At 36.8% G+C, this 18,219-nt stretch overlaps 1 protein-coding gene across 1 annotated transcript; it reads left to right on the top strand.

Annotated features, from left to right (window-relative positions):
- Positions 1–5,414: 5,414 nt before the first annotated feature.
- LOC306880999 (elongation factor 1-delta-like) lies at positions 5,415–18,089 on the top strand. Its single transcript, XM_079434798.1, has 7 exons — positions 5,415–5,743; positions 10,981–11,101; positions 15,020–15,107; positions 16,248–16,348; positions 16,451–16,642; positions 16,725–16,919; positions 17,959–18,089. The coding sequence occupies exons 2-7, from the start codon at positions 10,988–10,990 to the stop codon at positions 17,995–17,997; spliced, it is 729 nt and encodes a 242-aa protein (XP_079290924.1). The 5' UTR covers positions 5,415–5,743; positions 10,981–10,987; the 3' UTR covers positions 17,998–18,089.
- Positions 18,090–18,219: the final 130 nt, after the last annotated feature.

Genomic DNA, 18,219 nt, shown 5'->3' with positions numbered 1-18,219 from the left:
CCAGGATTGGTTGGCACATGGGTTGGTTGGCACAGTTTTCATTCCTTGTTGAATATCTCTGGTGGAGCAGACAGTAAGATTACATAACCGGGTTCAAATGAAAGCAAATATTCATAAAAAGACTTATAAATGTTGCCTGAATTTGTATAATTAATGACTAAAGTTATGTTGTGTGATTTTGCCACCCATGCCCAGCAGGAATGCTTGGCACAGGTTCAAGTACAGTGCTTAAAGAGAAGCAGCTAATAGGAAACTTAATGCTTCACAAAAAAATAAATAAATAGATAAATATAATAATAAACATAAATAAATAAATAATAATAAAAAAATTACAATATTTAACCCACATTTGTCATATATAATTATTTTGTGTTTAATGTGATATTTGAGTGATTTTAACATTTCCTACTTTCATTTAAAATAGTTTTCATTCACTATGGTAGATTTTGCACCTCTATATTACGTCAAATATTTTTCTCTTAATTTCTGACATTAGATGAAGTGGTTAATGTTTTAAATTTTATATAGAAAACTTTATGAGTTGTCAAGTTGTCAAGATGCTGCCTTTAACACTTTGGAAACATGCTCTCTGACACACTTTTAGATGAAAAACAGTACTGCCTCTTTTTCCCGATCAATCAGATGGTGCTAGTTAAGAGCACTTTATTACCATTGATCTAGGCCTACTTTGATACACTCTTGAAGAAACATTATAAAACTCAAACCTAAACAACATATCATTCGTAACATCATCCATCCGTCAGTTCTCCAAACCGCTTACCCATATAGACATGCAAAGGCCTTTTGGCCCAGCCAGAACAAAAAAAAAACAAAAAAACACTCCTTATAGCGACCAGGATGGCCGAGTGGTTAAGGCGTTGGACTTAAGATCCAATGGACAAATGTCCTCGTGGGTTCAAACCCCACTCCTGGTAAAAGCTTTATCCTGCTTAAAACTGTATGTAAGATTTAACCTCAGACTAAATGGGCCTTTTCACATTGCGCTTAACCCCGGGTTATCGTCGTTCTAAACACCACTTTTAGCGAAATTCCAAGAAATATTAACATACTTTCCTCTGTTTTCTTTCTTTTGTAATTTAGTCTTTGTTTTCTTGCCTTTGTGCGTCTCATGAGACTTAAAACGGCTAAAGACCTACGCATCGCCTTTTTCTTTTTAATAACTGGAAGGATGCGTAAAAAGCCTTGTAAACGGGTTGCCTGCTGTTCGTTCAATCAGTGACGGTGACACCGCAAATATGCAAATAAGAACCCGGGGTTTAGGAATGTACAGTGTGAGACGACTTTTAATGAATACCCAGGATTAAAAGTTATCCCCAGGTATAGTACGAGCAGTGTGAAACGTGATTACAGATAACCTGGGATTCCATTTATCCGGGGTTTAGGATGACCCAGGGTTAACAATTTCAAGTATGAAAAGTACTAATGTGAACAATAGTCGCACTTAATGTTTCCACATAATGAAAATGTTGTCAAAGGAATTCTAGCTAGCTAGTCTTACTCCACTCCATAAAGCCACTTTGCTTTGTCCAAACCAACCAGCTTGAACATGGTGATCCTGCTTCGAACCCCACTCCTGGTAGGAGCTTTAGGCCGTTTAAAATAGCCTCAGACTTGAATTGACTCAGAATGTACTCAACAGGTTCCACAAAGTGAAGATGTTATTAAAGGAACACTAGTTTGTCTCATGCCACTCTGATTTCCCCATGTCAATAAGCTATAAAAGTTAAGGACACTTTATGGTTAATTGTTTTTCCATTTCAAAGATGACCATAATAGCATCCCTATGTGGCCAGGATGGCTGAATCATTAATGTGTTGTACCATACTTAAGATTCAGTGGACAGATGTGCTCATGCTTTCAAACCCCACTTCTGGTAAAAGCTTTAGACCACTCATAGGGTTAGTATAAAGTTTAGTCTCAGGCTGGATTTATTCCAGAATGTGAACAAGCACCTAACCTTTCCCAAAGGTAAAACATTGTCATAGGAACACCTAATGGTCATACTCCACTCCAAAAAGCCACTCAGATCAATACACAAGAATGTGTCCATCCTAATTAAGGATGCGTTATGATTGGGTGTTGTCCTTTACATTGTTGCATGTTTGAAAGACCAGGATGGCCGAGTGGTTAAGGCGTTGGACTTAAGATCCAATGGACAAATGTCCTCGTGGGTTCGAGCCCCACTCCTGGTACAAGCTTTAAGCCATTCAAAAGATTTAACCTCAGACTTGAGTTGATCCAGAATGTGAACCGCAGGTTCCACAAGGTAAAGATGTGGTTAAAAGACCACAAGAACTCCAAACAGCTACGGGTTAATGTGTTGTGTTTAAAATCCAATAGACAAATGTCCATGTGGTTTCAAACCCCGCGGTTTATTGTGCCCTAAACTGAGAGATTGAAAAAGGTCTAATAAAGCAATAAACCCCAAGAATCTGTGGTTTACAGTGAAGCAGAGTGCCTAAAACCACCTTAGCTGTTATAAATTCACTGTAAACCATGGCTTCACAGGGCTTATTGCTTTTGTAAAACGGTTATTCCATATATGTAGCAAGGTTTCACGAAATAAAACAAAGCAAATAAAATGTAATGATATTAATAAAAACATTATTCTTCCGCCAAATAATATAGTTCCTCAGAAACGGTTGTGGTTGCAACTAAGTCGTTGCCGAGCATCACACAGACATAAACAAAGGTGTATGTTTGTAAAGTAATTTATAACAGCTTTGAACGCAGCTCAACCAATCACAATCAAGGATCTATTTAAGAACTATCTGTTTTATTCAAAATATTTCAGTAAATTCAAAGATGAGACGTTATTGAAAATTAATAACCGAACTATATAAAACACTTCATAATATGGGATTAAAAGATGTCTCAAAATACAACTAGTTACGGTATATCGATTTTTGTGTATAATCATGGTGGTACTTCACTTACTGTCCCATTCAGCAAGACACTTGACCCAACATTTGTCCAGAAGGATTATTCCTGCATTTAGTGACTATGTTTTACTTACTTACTTACTAACTGCCTGACACCTCTATCAGGTATGGGCCGTCAACAACAGATCTCCAGAGTGCTCTGTCCTAGGCCATTCTCTCCAGCTGTTGCCAGGTATAACCTATCTTTGTGGTGTCATCTTCAAGGTCATGTCGCCAGGTTTTTCTTGGGCGGTCTCTCTTCCGCTTTCCCTGCGTGTTCACCTCAGTGCCTGTCTGGTGATTTCTGTTGGCAGTTTGTGCAAGGTATGCTCAATCCAGCCCCATCTCCTCTTTCTGATTTCTTCCTCGGCAGGAAGTTGGCAGGTTTTCTCATAGACATATATAGACGCCCTATTCAATCGCTCCAGGCACATAGATGCGGCTGCCATCTTGGAATGGTAGTTTTGACTTCATTCACCATACTATAGGTTCGCACAGAACCGTTGAGCCCATCTTTCGAATATTCAGTGATTACTATGGTGAATGACGTCAAGTTTACAGCTACAAAATGGCGGCCGGCTTACGTAGACATGAGTGTAAATGTCAGCAGCATCATATATGCCAAAAGGATTGAAGGTTGTCGGGTAAAAGAAGAGTATATTGATGCAGTTCACTCAGTCTGATATTTTATTCCAACCGTTACACCTGACCAGACGCTTCCGTAAATATTTAGTTTATAGTAGAGTTACACTTCAACTAAGTGTAATGGTGCCACGAACAAATATTTAGTAGTGCGTAAGTTGTAACTTAGTGCCCATTAACGTCAAAACTAGGCGTACAGCTGGTGCAACCGGTCTCTGCTCCATACAGTAAGACTGTTTTCACGTTGGAATTGAACAGTTGGATCTTGGAACTCCCTAGAGGCCCAGATGTTCTTGATCTGTATGAAGGCCTCTCTTGCTTTGCCAATCCTTGCCTTAACGTCTGTGTCTATGCCGCCCTGTTTGTCTATGATGCTACCCAGGTAGGTGAAGGACTGCACTTCTTTCAGGGGAATTCCATTCAGAATGATTGGCTCTGTACTGGTGGTATTGACTTTCAGAATCTTGGTCTTGTCTTTGTGGACGTTAAGGTCAACATGAATACCACAACGTTTATCTTCTCTTGCATCTGCTGTTGGCTGTGTGAAAGGAGGGCAAGATCGTTTGCAAATTCCAAGTCATCTAGCTGTTTCCACAAAGTCCATTGGATCCCGTTCCTATGCCCACTAGTGGATGACTTCATTATCCAGTCAATGACCAATAGGAAGAGGTACGGCGACAACAAGCATCCTTGTCGGACTCTGGTTCGCACCTGGAAGCTGTTGGTAAGCTGCCCTCCATTGATAACCCTGCAGGACATGCCACCATAGGAGTTCCTGCTTAGGTTGACCATTTTTGTTGGAATGCCATAAAACCTAAGGAGCTTCCAGAGGCTGACTATGTATAAATTGATTAATTTCTATAGCCATTTTAACATTAAATTGTTCCAAATCAGCTCCACAACTCCAGTGAGCAAACCAAGAGATTTCACTTACAACACACAACAAAGTAGATAAACAACAAAGTAACAATAAAGTAGCTTGAGAGAACATTTAACCCGAGATGTATTTCTAATTACTAAAACAACAATTTTGTGGAAGTGGACGCTTATTCCATGTAGACTATATGTATCAGTAACATGATGCTAATGTGTCTTATGCTAACAAAATGCTTATGCTTATCTAATTAGCTTTTAGATTTGCACAACTAAACTAAATACTGAGGAGGACACAGGAAGAAAAATGTCTACAACTACTTCAAACAGACAATATTATTGCTGATATATTTGTGGATAAAAAAGATGAAAATGTTAAAAGTACTGACTCCAGACTGGTGGTGCCGGAATGACCCTCCCTGCTGCAGTGCTGTGCGCACGAGACCAGGATGGCCGAGTGGTTAAGGCGTTGGACTTAAGATCCAATGGACAGATGTCCTCGTGGGTTCGAACCCCACTCCTGGTAGAAACCAATCTTTAAGATTCCCGATAAATTTAAAGTCCAGTGCGTTTGTGTTTACATCACTTTAAATGCATATGTGCCCTAAATATAAATATTACAGTGTCGTTCTGAGATAACACCTATAGATCGCTGCAGATTATTATCCCAGCTGTTTTTGGGCAAACTGCTCAACAGATCATTATTGATCTGGCATCCTGTTTTCAGATTTCCAAAACGTGACTGTATTGTATTATATAGTTTTGAGTTCTGTCAATTAATCTAAAATATAATAATAATAATCAAGATTTTGATTATTAAACATTTAAAATTTAAATGTTCTATGTACTTTATTAGAATTAGTACATAAGAGTGACAGAGAAGAAAATATAATGATAAAATAAATATGTTGTTTGGTATAATAGACTTATCTGAGTATGTATTAATGTGCAGCTGTTAGTTCGAGGACGGAATGCTTCGCTGCAAATGTACCATCTCTGTTCTGAGGGGTGATATTTGTTCAAAAGCCTGCATTTTAATACCATTTACAAACTCGTACTTGTTGTACAAGATTAAAATCAACACTTTAGTAATATAAACCCGTATTATAATGCTAAAATTGTATATCATGCATTTCATCGTGCAATATGAAAAGTGACATTTAAAGGAAAACCCCTCTGTCAGCTATAAATGCGCGTTACCCGGTTTCCTCGGTCTCTTTCTGTAATAGGGAGTCCGGTGGAGAAGTTTAACTCGAGACGCTTGTCATTTATCAAACTCTTCGAAAGTAAGTAAAACTTTAGTTTTCACTAACACGATAGTGTTAAATATATTTCACCTTTATCGTGTTACATTGTAAGTGTTCCGCTGCGAGTGTCGCGCCACGTGGCTGCATTTGAAACTCATCCGAGCAGAATTCTAACCTTCAGACTTCATACACATCACACACAACTTTATTAGACGTGAATAAAAACTCATGTTTCATGAGTTTATAAAACTTTCATGCACACGTGAGGTTTCAGTGTTGTAGTTTGTGTCATGTGTTCATAAATAGGGTGGATCACATGAAGCATATACAGGTTTAAATCTGGATTAGACGTGTTGCTCTTGTTTATTTGCTCTGCTTGTCCTATAAGTGTCTCAGTGCCTCCCCCTTTTTAATTTGCATGTATAAAACGGGCTTCTATTTCACCATGTTTTAAAGACTAGTGTAAATTCAAAGGCATTTCATGAATACAAAATACAGTTAAATAGTATCTTGCTTAATTCTTTGCTTTAAAAATACAGCTTGGTATGGGATGGCAAACATTACAATTTTAAACTTTTAATTATTCTTGTTTTTTGTCTCCAGCACTGTGTACACTAACTTTTCACAACCTTATTATTGCCAAGTTATTTAGTTTTAATGGAAATTGCTGTCTTCATTCATCACTATATTGGTCAGATTTACTAACAGCTTGAGCGAGTGCAAACCCTCTTATAGCATTAAAAAAACTACTCTGTTAGGATTTGATATGAAAAAGCATGGACAGTTATTTTTGTGGCATATGCTTTTGTAGAAGTTTCCTTTTCAGATGCGATCTATTTAGGAGGAGATTACTTAAATACAATCTCATTCACTCATAGTAAGTTTATGTGAATTTGAGCACAAAAAACATGTCTTGACACATGGCTGCGATACTTGCTAATTTGCACTGCTCTTGGTAGATTGCATTGGTCATTTTGTGTTCTATAATTTGCGAATTGTCAGTAGATTGCATGCAAAACCTTCCACTTCCAACATTGCTTTTATAGGATTGTGGTCTCGTGCTAATTTGCAATGTTTTATCTGGCTCTGTCTTTTGTGGGCCATTGGTGTCAGACAAGATAGTACTTGATCATTTCTCAGCCCTCCTAGTAATAGTTAAATGTTCATTGTTAAAGGGAAGGTGAAAAGCCTTGTCCACGCTTGTTTTCTCTGAACACCTCAGCAGGTGAGTTTGGAAATGCAACGCATGGTGTGTTTGTGATGGATTCTCAGACTAAAGAATACTTAGTGGTAGTTTGGATTTAGTTTGAGTTTGAATTGTGGCATGACTTCACCCCATTTAAGTTTTTTTTTTTTTATTTTTTTTTTTTTTTTTTTGACTGTCATCCTCCCACCCCTAAAACGTCAATAGAATATTCCTGGCTATATTTAACCTGATTGTTGCCATTTTTACTTAATGTGTAGCATATCTTGCATAGCTAATGTTTTCGCTATTGGTGTAGTGTTTGGTACAAAGTTTGGCAAATTATCATGTTCCGGTTAGTATGACATTTTAAACTCTAAATGTGACCCTGGACCACAAAACCAGTCATAAGGGTCAATCTTTTTTTAAATGAAGATTTATGCATCATCTGAATGTTTGTTAGGATAGGACGATATTTATACAGCTATTTGAATATCTAGAATCTTAGGGTGCAAAAAATATCTAAATATTGAGAAAATCAAAGTTGGCCAAATTATGTTCTTAATGCATATACTAAATTAAAATTTGATATTTACGGTAGGCAATTTTCAAAATATCTTCATGGAGCATGATCTTTACTTAATATCATAATGATTTTTGAAATCTGTAATTTTGACCCGTACAATGTATTTTTGGCTATTGCTACAAATGTACCCGTGCTACTTATATGACTGGTTTTGTGGTCATAAATGTAATATTCACTGGGGACTTCTGCTTGTCACATCACAGATCAGGATAGTTTCGAGTGAAGGGATCTGGGATTGTGTGCATGTTTCTGTAAATTTTCCTATAGCTCCAGTTGTTGTTCAGATAGCGTTTATTAACTGGGTGATTAGCTTAATTTGTTTTATAATCAACAGCATGTTGCACATGCAATACTTTGGCATCAAGTTGAAAACAGGCCAGAATTTATATGTGTGTATATATATATATATATAGAAATGCATTAAGGCGTTTAACTGCAATTTTATGTGACTTGTTGGATATGGGTAAAAAGCAAACTGTTCATTCTGGTTGCTTGATTGCATGGCAAATTTTTTTTAGGTTTTATTTTTATTTATTAAAAGGGACCATTCATGTGATAATTGTCATTAGGGATGTAACAATTGACGTAACTCACGATGAGATGGTTCATGATACTGGTTTCACAAAATAAATATATATATATATATTTCACTTTTTTTTTTTTTTTTTTTTTTTTTTTTTTACAAAATGAGATTATAAGAGAAAGGTTGTCCTTTTTTATTTATTTTTAAAACCAATCCCAAATCAAATAATAAAATAAATGTGGTGCTCATTGAACAGCAGTGACGCATCATTTCCTTGGTTACTGCTGTAAAGAAAGCAGAGATGTGCTAAACACTACTTTAATATACATTATACAGAGACGAGATAAGTACCATCTAAACTTTTTCTGAAGGCAGTTCCCATCAGAGATGCATTCATATAAACCCACTCACCTCCAATTATATCGTGATATGTTTAACACCCCAACCGATGTAAATTATCACATATCATCGATTTTCAATGGCTGGGCGATTATATATCGCATGCGAGTGTCATGCGCATCTCGTCAGTAAAGCCGGTTATCCGTGATTAGCGGTAAATCTCCATCACCTGCTTTCAGATGGAGCGGCATTTAATACACAGAGCCGTAGTTCACTGACAAGCCACACCATATCAAGTTCATTATCGAAAGTGATTCATCTGCGATAATGAACGCGATATTGTGTAGCTTGTCGGTGAACTACTGATGAGATGTGCATGATCATCGCGTTCGATATATCGCCCAGCCCTACTTGGCATGCATTGTTACATCTCTAATTGTCATCTTTGACCAGACTGCTCATACAAAATCTCAGACAAAATTCAAATTAAATCACACTGTCTAAATTCAAAACTTCCATTAATTTTATTGGTTCCCTTGATGAATCCTTTTTAGACTGATGATGGACTGGCTGTTCTGCAAGGCTTCTGGATGCGCTTGGTTGTTTCCGCCTCTGCCCTCGTTTACAGTGTCTAACATCAGCTCAGACTAATTCTTCAGCATCTTTTTTGTTTTCCCTTATATGCTGTAAATGAGTTAGAGGATGGAGAACCAGCGGGGGTCTCGAGCCAAAGAAGAAACTAAACCCGAACAGACAAGGAATCTGCCGAATTCAAACGACGGAAAGAGAAGACGCACTCGTTCGTCCCGGTCTGAAAATCAGGGTTCGGAAGAAGGTCGTTTCCATCAGGACCTGACCTCTCAGGGCATTAGAGGAGAGAAGGTTTGGTTCAACCGCAGCGTATATGGGCAGGCCGATGATGCTTCTCAATCCTTGTTGAGCGCAGGAACCGGGACGCCTCCGGTTTCGTCTGCCCCAAAAGATCGAATTCCCCGCACCCTGGTCTTTAGGGCTAAACGCAACGGTGTGCAACAACCACAAGAAGAGGAGAACCAAACATACACCCGTTCTTATGCGTCACGTCAACAGCAGCGAGGTTCGACGCACCAACGCTCCTCGTCTGAACCCGATCGGCAGCTCCCAAAAAGTAGCAGGAAGAGGGTCTTCTCTGAGACCAAACGCACCCCTCGGAAAAGGGACAAGTATGGCTAGTTTAGGGGCATGGGACAGTTGACTTTAAGGAACTGCCTTCTCATTTATTGACCGGTGTGTTTTGTGAGTTGTTTTTGGATTTTATTAAATATTTTTCACCTTTCAAAATCCTCAACCAGGTTTGTGTCACCATTGGCTGCTGGGTGAAAGCTGATCGGTGTGAAACTAATCCGAGGGCTTTGGCACGCAAAATCTGTCCCATTGTCTGCAGCCCACGTCAGCAAAAAATAAATGAAAGGAGTTTTAGTGGTTGAATGGACTTTAACAATCAATCCAAATAAACGTTCTACAAAATCTGTGAATGCAAGACCTGGACAACATAATTAAGAGTTTTTCCTGGATCATATAGTTGTTTTTTTTTTATGGGGTGTATGAGTTTACTATTGATCATCTGCAGTCTTCAATCTATCATGCTGAATAACTGATTTAGACTTTGACAGTAAAGGCCTGTTCACGGCACGAATGAAATGGTTAGATCAGAACGAATAAGTAATGAAGGGTTTGTTCACAACAAGGGGTCTTTGACTTGCTTGAATACAAGATGCAATGCATCTCACAATAGATTTTACTCACTAATGCAAAAATACTAATACTACTTTCACTTGCTTAAAGTAGTGACTGAATGTATGGAAATGTAAGGTATAATTGATAACAGATGTTTCCGTAGGTATAGTATGAATATATTGCCAATAAGCATTCCTTTTTTGTCAGCATACATTGTTCATGTAACGTTTTTAATGCTTGTTTATTGTTGGCATCTATATGTTCTTTGTTCTCAGATAGCAACAGCATCAGTAGAATTACTTGTACTAGCTATTTAGCTAGTTGTCTGTTGCAGCTGCTATAATTAAGCCAGCAGTTAGTTAGTTTAACCTTGCTCGGTAAGTTTTGTTTTTCTTATTTATTCAAAACCGTTTAAACCGTTTGTGCGACCCAACGCATTAAAAATAGACAAGGCAGGCATTTTTGTGCAAATAGGGAATGGGCTCCTTCAACTTTTGGCGATCCCGACATTGTTTATTTTAGGGGAAAAAACAAAAATTGAAATGCATTTTTAAAATATATTTTTAATTTGCAAACTAAAACACTATTTAATTGTCTTGTGCAAAAAAAAAAAAGCTGGAATGTGGGAAAATCTCTAATGATTTCGGAATTGAAATTATGATTGGAAGGATCCAAATTCAAGAGAACTAATAGAAAATAAACATTTCTGTAACCAATATATGGCCATAATGTGTGGCAGTATAATGGAGGATACAGTATATGCGTTCATTTATATGAATGGTGCTTGGCTTGATTTATATTTGAGGCTTTTTGCACACCTGAATGAATGAATTACTAATTAATGAAAGACTTGCATTTGAATAGTTTTTTTTAAGTTGTATGCTTGCTATTTGAGACAAACTCTCACGTCTCATTTTTCTTGTTTTTAGCATCACAATGAGTGGACTTCAGGGACTCGCCCAGGAGAACATCTGGTTCGACAAGTCCAGCTACGATGAGGCTGAGAGACGCTTCTACGAGGGCACAAACGGCATCCCTCAGACATCTCAGGTACTGCCCCCTACAGACCCGGATGTCAGAGCACAGCACAATTTGAGGGTCTAAAATTTTCTCATTTGGGTTTTCACACAAACTGGTAATTCTCAATGAATGAGGGTGACAGAATTCTCATGGAGAGGCACGAGTTCCTGTTTACTCGGCTACTGTACGTCCATCTATCATCTGTTTTTCCAGGTGTCTGCTCTTTCTTTAAGCTCCTATGCTGAATAGTCTGCACTGACAACGCTTCTGTACGCACCTGTGTATTTTTGTTTGCTTGCATGCTCACTCTCCGCCTATTGCTGGTTTGTTTGACATGGGCCTTTTTACCCCGCTGTACCCTTCCAGGAGAGAGATGCTAGTGACATTCTGCAGGACATTGCTAAAGCCCGACAGAATATCCAGCAATCCCTAGCCGGAGTGAGTACTGCCCCCAAAATATGAAAGAAATCTCTTTATTGGAGCGTACTGAATTTGTACTGTAATCTTCGTGAAGTGCATTTAACTACTAGAGTGATTACTGTCGCTCGATAACTGTCGTCCTGCATGGGACCAGTTTGAAGGGCTGATTTAGTTCCACTTCATGAAACTCTAACCAAGATAGAGGTGAAATTAACTGGACCGTTTTTAGTTCAGCTGCTGATCACCCACAAGACTTGGAGCTAGAGTACAAACACTCTCCCTCCATAAATATCCCTGTGCTATTTCAGTATGCTTACAGAACCCCCTCTGTGCCCCTGGCAGGGAGAAAAAAAATCGGCTGTAGTTATGGATTAGTGAACTGTACATGGAGATTACTAACCCATGTACACAATTTATGAACTGTATAAGGATTTGGAGTGGTGGCTGATTTGGCAGATTCGTTTTTTTAGTTTTGAACTTAAATGTAAACCTAAAGTGATTTAAATTATTTTAAGTTAATTATTATAAAATAAATTATGATGGAATATCTTCATTGATGTAAATCAAAGATTGATCCCTTACATAAAATATATGTTCTTTTTAAGTTTCAAAGAAATAAATAGTTTTACAAGCAAATACTCTTTCAGTCTTTCTACTTCGAAATGTTGTTTAATTGTGTTACTTGCCATTTTGTTTTTAGATATTTGAAATTTACAAGCAATTTTTAAGTGACATATGGCAAGTCAATTCTACACCAGATGTATTTTTTTCGGTGTACAAACAAAAACTGTAATTTCTAAGCCTTTGTTTGTTTGTGAGGTGCCCATCTCCCATTGTTCGGACCACAGACCATCCTTCCCCTAACTTATGCCATTGGTTGAGTTAATTATACTATGTTAGTCCACTCAAGCAAACAGAAATGGTTTTGGAGAACTGAGCTTTTGTTGTTGTGCGGTCAAAACTTATCACATTAGATGTCGATGCTGATAATTTACAAATATTGATATAGTTGGTCAATCAATGACAGTTAGGGCTGGGTGAATAAAAAAATTAAGTAATTAAAAATATGAAATTATAAAAAGAGAAGAAAATTATACAAAGTCCAGTCTTCTGACAAAAACTTCAAATTTTCTTGTCTTTCAACATCACAATATACACTATATTCTCTAATTTTATAGTGTCAGCAAAGATATTGCGATTTAAAACGTATCGCCCAGCTTTAATGGCAGTGGGCTGTATTTTGTAAACGAATTAGTTTTGTGGATGGGTTTTAATTTTCTCACAAACACCTAAATGATCAAACTGTACTTCCCAGAGATTGATAAAAGTTTGCATCAGATTGGATGTAAATAGTTTTGAATGGACCTTTTACATTTGATAAATACATTTTGCAAAAAGCGACAATTTTTAAATTCTATATCACACTTGTTTTTTTTTTTTTTTACTATTTTGGGCTCAGAATTTAGCACGTCAGACTGATTAAATAGAACTTCTGATGTGCTGCACTCATTTTTGCACACTTTGCTTGTCTCCAGATTTATTTTAGTTTTAAGGTTTGTCCAATTGGCATTTGTAAAATGCAAATTTGTAATCACGTGCACCGATTTTTGTAAAAGGCTCCATGAATTTCCCAAAACAGACAGAAGCTCCCACGGTCTTTTCTCACTGATGTTGCAGTATTAGGTTCTTCTGTCAGCAGTTACTTGACGCCTTCCCCATCATCAAAGCATATGCTTACTAGACCCTTCAGAAAACTCAAATGCATTGACAAAAAATCTTAGTTCACCTCAAATATCTTATATAGTCCAACTGTGTGCACCTAAAAGCACTTAGCTGTAGCAAACTGTCTTGTCGTGCAAGTAGGTCTAGCAAGATCTCCTTCCCAGCATGACATCTTTGGTTGCGTTTTTGTGCCTGTGCATTTTGCAATGCATGTGCTGTGCTCTGTTGTTCTCAGTCTTGTGTTCATCTGTCATCACTAATATTGTAAGAGGAAGCAGGCTGCTGTGCAGTTGCCTGAGGATGTTAGTGTGTGTTTGTTTATGCTTTTATGGCGTTCTGTGTTTAAGCAAGCAGAGCTCACGTCTACACACTGCAAACATGTGCTTGCATGTTTATATTTGTGGTGTGATAAACTGTAAAAATATCTTTGACTAATTTTATTAAATAATTCACCCTAAAATGACAATTTGCTAAGATGTAAATGAGTTTTTCTTCATCGGAACAGATTTGGAGAAATGTAGCATTACATCACTTGCTCACCAATGGATGCTCTGCAGTGAATGGGTGCCGTCAGAATGAGTCCACAAAAACATCACAATCCACATCACTCCATTCCTTCAATTAACATCTTGTGAAGCCAAAAACTGTGTTTGTAAGAAACAAATACATCAAGACATTTTTATACTTCTAACCATTGCTTCCGGCTAAAATACCAGTTCATAGCATTGCTTCCTCCAGTGATAAAGTCCTAAATCAGGAGAGAAATATGCACAGATCAAGCACCGTTTACAAATAAAAAAGATCCACCCGAGATGTGGGTGGATTTTGATGTGAGAGGACAACAAGAGATGGACTTTATCACTGGAGAGCATGTTGTATCTGTATTATTCATCTGTTATTAACCATCTGTATTATTATGGATTACAGATCGGAAGCAACATGTTACAGTTAAAGTGATGCAATGCTAAATTTCTACAAATCTGTTCTGATGAAAAAAAAATAAATAAATAAATTAAAAAAGTCATCAACATATTGGTTGGCCTGAGAGCGAGTATATTTTAAGCAAATTTTCATTTTTGGGTGATCATGTCCTTTAAAAGAGCTGTGCACAGTTGCACAGATATGTTTTAGCAACATGAAGGTCATTAAAGGACCGATTTAAAGTGAAGCAAAAAACTGAGGGCCAGTGAAAACATTGCATGCATCTCTTCTCTGATCGCTTTCTTTCTTTGAGTTGGAATAGAGCAAAACTGTTGTTGTAGTAGTTTATCTCTGTCTCTTTCTCTGATTTGTTTTCTGGTTGTGGTGGTTAAATGTGAATCTCTCAGGTGAAGACCGCTCTACATGGTAGTAAAGGGCACGCTCGTGCTCAAAAACCGCGGGAGAGGAAGACCGTAAGTGCTGTGCTGCGGTTCAGCCTGACGTCTGTGTGAAAAGCATGTGAATGGAGCCCGGAGGAGCGTGGATCATACACTCATTACTGCTTGACACTTTCTAAACGGCCTGTTTTCTGTGAGACTGGTGTTAAGAACACATACATCATGCATGACTGTTTTCATGCATTGGTTTAAAGTTTTAGCCTTCACCAAAGTAAACTGCATGCAAATTCGAGTGGAAACATAAATGTTTTTTCAGTGTTTCTAACTGAAACCATATTCAAAATACAATCATGCTTTCACATGACTGCCTGTGGTTTTTAATTGAGGTTGACACACCTTTTGTTTGGCATGTCTGCAGTCGCAGCCCTACATGTTGTTTGTTACAGTCAGTTCTTTGAGATATGATTTAGTTCCATCTGATTTGCAGAGTCAGAATGCCAGCAAGTCTGAGGATCAGAGTGAGCTGGTCTCTCGTCTAAAGAGTCTGGAACTGGACCACAAGACCCTGCACGAAGGTACGTATTAGAAGACACAGAGAGATTGTGTTCCACAATCAAATGAGTAGCCTACCTAGACAGCAATTTCCCAGTTCCTGATGTGAAGTCTGTTGGATGCTGCCTTAGGAGAGTTCACAAACAACAGTGATTTGCAGTGACAAAGAAACTGGAGGTCATTCATTCTCAGTGTGTGTTGACCGTTGTCAGCGAAAAAATGTCCATAAATGCAGCACAGCTGAGAAATGTTCAACTTTATGCAAATGAGGACTGATGCAGCAACTACCAATCAGAGAGAAGACTTTGAAAGTCATGAGAAGAATTACTCCGTGAGATTTTCGGTGCATGATTTGCCTCTGCTCACACTCGGCGATATAATAAAATGTTCAAATAATTTAGAAACAGTTGGCATTTTAAGTTAGAACATGTGCATTGCGTTTTTAGTGACAACAATGATTTCATTTACATTTGGAATGACATCAGGACGTTGTATTTGTGATCAGATTTTCAAAAGTTGTGCGAGGTTTCCACAGGAAAAAAGTGATCCAGGCCTAGAATATTCTTTCATGATTATATATTTTTACAGTTATGCTTAACTCTACAATATTTTGTCTGTTAGAGAATTTTTATTTCACTTTAATTATATGCTGTTGTAGTGTTTATGAATATTTTGAGTGAGGGTTATTATTATAGTAAACAAACTGAAAAAACTGTTACTTTATATAAATGTTGAAATTGAAATACTAAACTTATATTTAAGTTAGTTGCCTAGGTAACTTTTTTTTTTTTTTTTTTTTTTTTTTTTTTTTTTTTTTTTCTTCCATTTAGTTCTAACTTGATGTAATAAAATAACAAACTGAAAATCAAATGAATAACTATATAGGCATTAATAAAACTAAATTACTGGAACTTTAAAATTTAAATTGAATGAAGACTATGTACTATATCGATACTAAAATAATATTTTTAGTTTTAATTTTGGTTTATTCATAGTGGTTTTTGTTTTAAAATATAAAATTTATTTTATTTTTGCAGCACGTTAGGGTTTATAATGGACCAAGAAATTGATTTGAGTTTTGGCTGAATTTTCAGTTTGAGTTACTGATTGTATTGAAGCTGCTCTTGATTATTATGAGATTAACAGAGCTGTTGCTTTACCAGTGGTGCATGATCTGAGAGGCACGCTGTCCAAACTGGAGTCCAGAATGGCTGTACTGGAAAAGAGCCAAACGCCTGCTTCAAAGACCGTTACCTTTACAGAGGTAGATGACCCTGCCATCTTGCACTCTGTGATTCTGAGGCTATCTTTCTGCACTGAACAAATTCAGCTATCATTCATGATCTGCATATCGTTTTATCTGAAGGCTGCTCCTGTCCATAAGCCCAAGGTTGAGCAACATAATGGCGATGATGACGATCTTGACCTGTTTGGCAGTGATGAGGAAGATGAGGAGGCAGAGCGTGTCAAAGCAGAGAGGGTGAAGGAATATGCCCAGAGGAAAGCCAAAAAACCATCCCTCATCGCCAAATCCTCCATCCTGCTGGACGTCAAACCTGTATGAGAACTTCAACACTCACAATCTTTAAAGTGTCAAGTATAATTCCTCAGTTTCAAATATATGGTTTTTCATTGATCAGTGGGATGATGAGACTGATATGTCGGAGCTGGAGAAGTGCGTGCGCTCCATACAGATGGACGGCCTCCTGTGGGGAGCTTCTAAGCTGGTTCCTGTCGGCTACGGCATCAAAAAGCTGCAGATCGGCTGTGTGGTAGAAGACGATAAAGTGGGAACAGACATTTTGGAAGAGGAGATCACCAAATTTGAGGACTATGTAAGTGCAGGATGAATCAGAGTTTTTCTTTTGATTTTGGGGTGAAATTCTATGTTGTATAAAGAAAATGAAATGTGTTTTTTTTGCGTTATATTCTCATCTAGTTTCCATTAATGTGTCCAGACATTGTACTTTTGCATTAGATTCTAATTACTTTAATCCAGTAATTGGTTTGTATATTGCAGTAAAATACTGATAATTTTATAATGATTTGTACTTTTTTTTTTTTTTTTTTTTTTTTTTTTTTTTATTGCATTAAAGTAACTTTAATAAAACATTTTGAGAAAATGTGAGGAAAATAAAGACAGCTTAAGAATATTTTTTTTTTTTTTTTTTTATTATAATGAATATACTATCACAGCGGAAAAAAAAAAAAAATAGAACATTGGTCTTAAATATAGGCTCAATTTATGCATTATACTGTATATGGTAAAAATCTCTTTTTATAGTTGTGTATATATTATAGTAAAGTATATTATAAAATTATTAGTTCATAAATACTTGGCAGATATATTTATTGCATAAGCGATTTTTATAAAACCGAGGACAAATGAACAGTTACCATGAAAATAAATGTATTAGACAGTTATATAAATTGGATAAAAATATTTGTTTTATAATTTTATTAGTTATTTTATATTGCAGTTAAATACAGATTTTATAATGTATTAATTAGCAAATGTGTACTTATTTATTTGTTGCATTACAGTACTACAACTGTAGTCAAATAGAGGACAGATTGTGAAGGAATGAACTTAATTGTCATAAAAAAAAAAAGAATTATATTAAATGAGAAATTATAATGGAAGTGATCACAACTACGAATAAAAAAAAAACCTTGGTCTAAAGTTATTCACGATATACTTTTAAAATAAAATGTGATTTTTTTTTTTTTATTTGTTATGGTTAAGGTGAAATCTAAATCGATATGTTCTTGACACTTTTTTTTGAGATTGACATTTTGATTACATTATAAACTGTTGGGAAAAATATTTCAAGATTTTATTGACCAATACTACATTAATTCCTCATGTTGTAGGTCCAGAGTGTCGACATCGCTGCCTTCAACAAGATCTGAGCCTCTCACCTCAAAGAACCACCTCACACTGGGTTACTGCTGCTTTTATATCTCACGGTTACCAATAAACTGTTCTGCCACATGAACCAACTTGCTGTATTGACTGTCTTTATTTATATGCTCTTTATTCATGTCTTGGTTTTACAAGTTTCCAATATTTTTTTTTTTTTTTTTTTTTAATGGTAAGTTCACCCAAAATGAAAATGGTCATTCCAACAAAAG

This window comes from Barbus barbus, assembly GCF_936440315.1.
Source record: "Barbus barbus genome assembly, chromosome: 15".
Classification (NCBI taxonomy): domain Eukaryota; kingdom Metazoa; phylum Chordata; class Actinopteri; order Cypriniformes; family Cyprinidae; genus Barbus; species Barbus barbus.
This window is presented reverse-complemented; position numbering and strand designations above follow the sequence as displayed.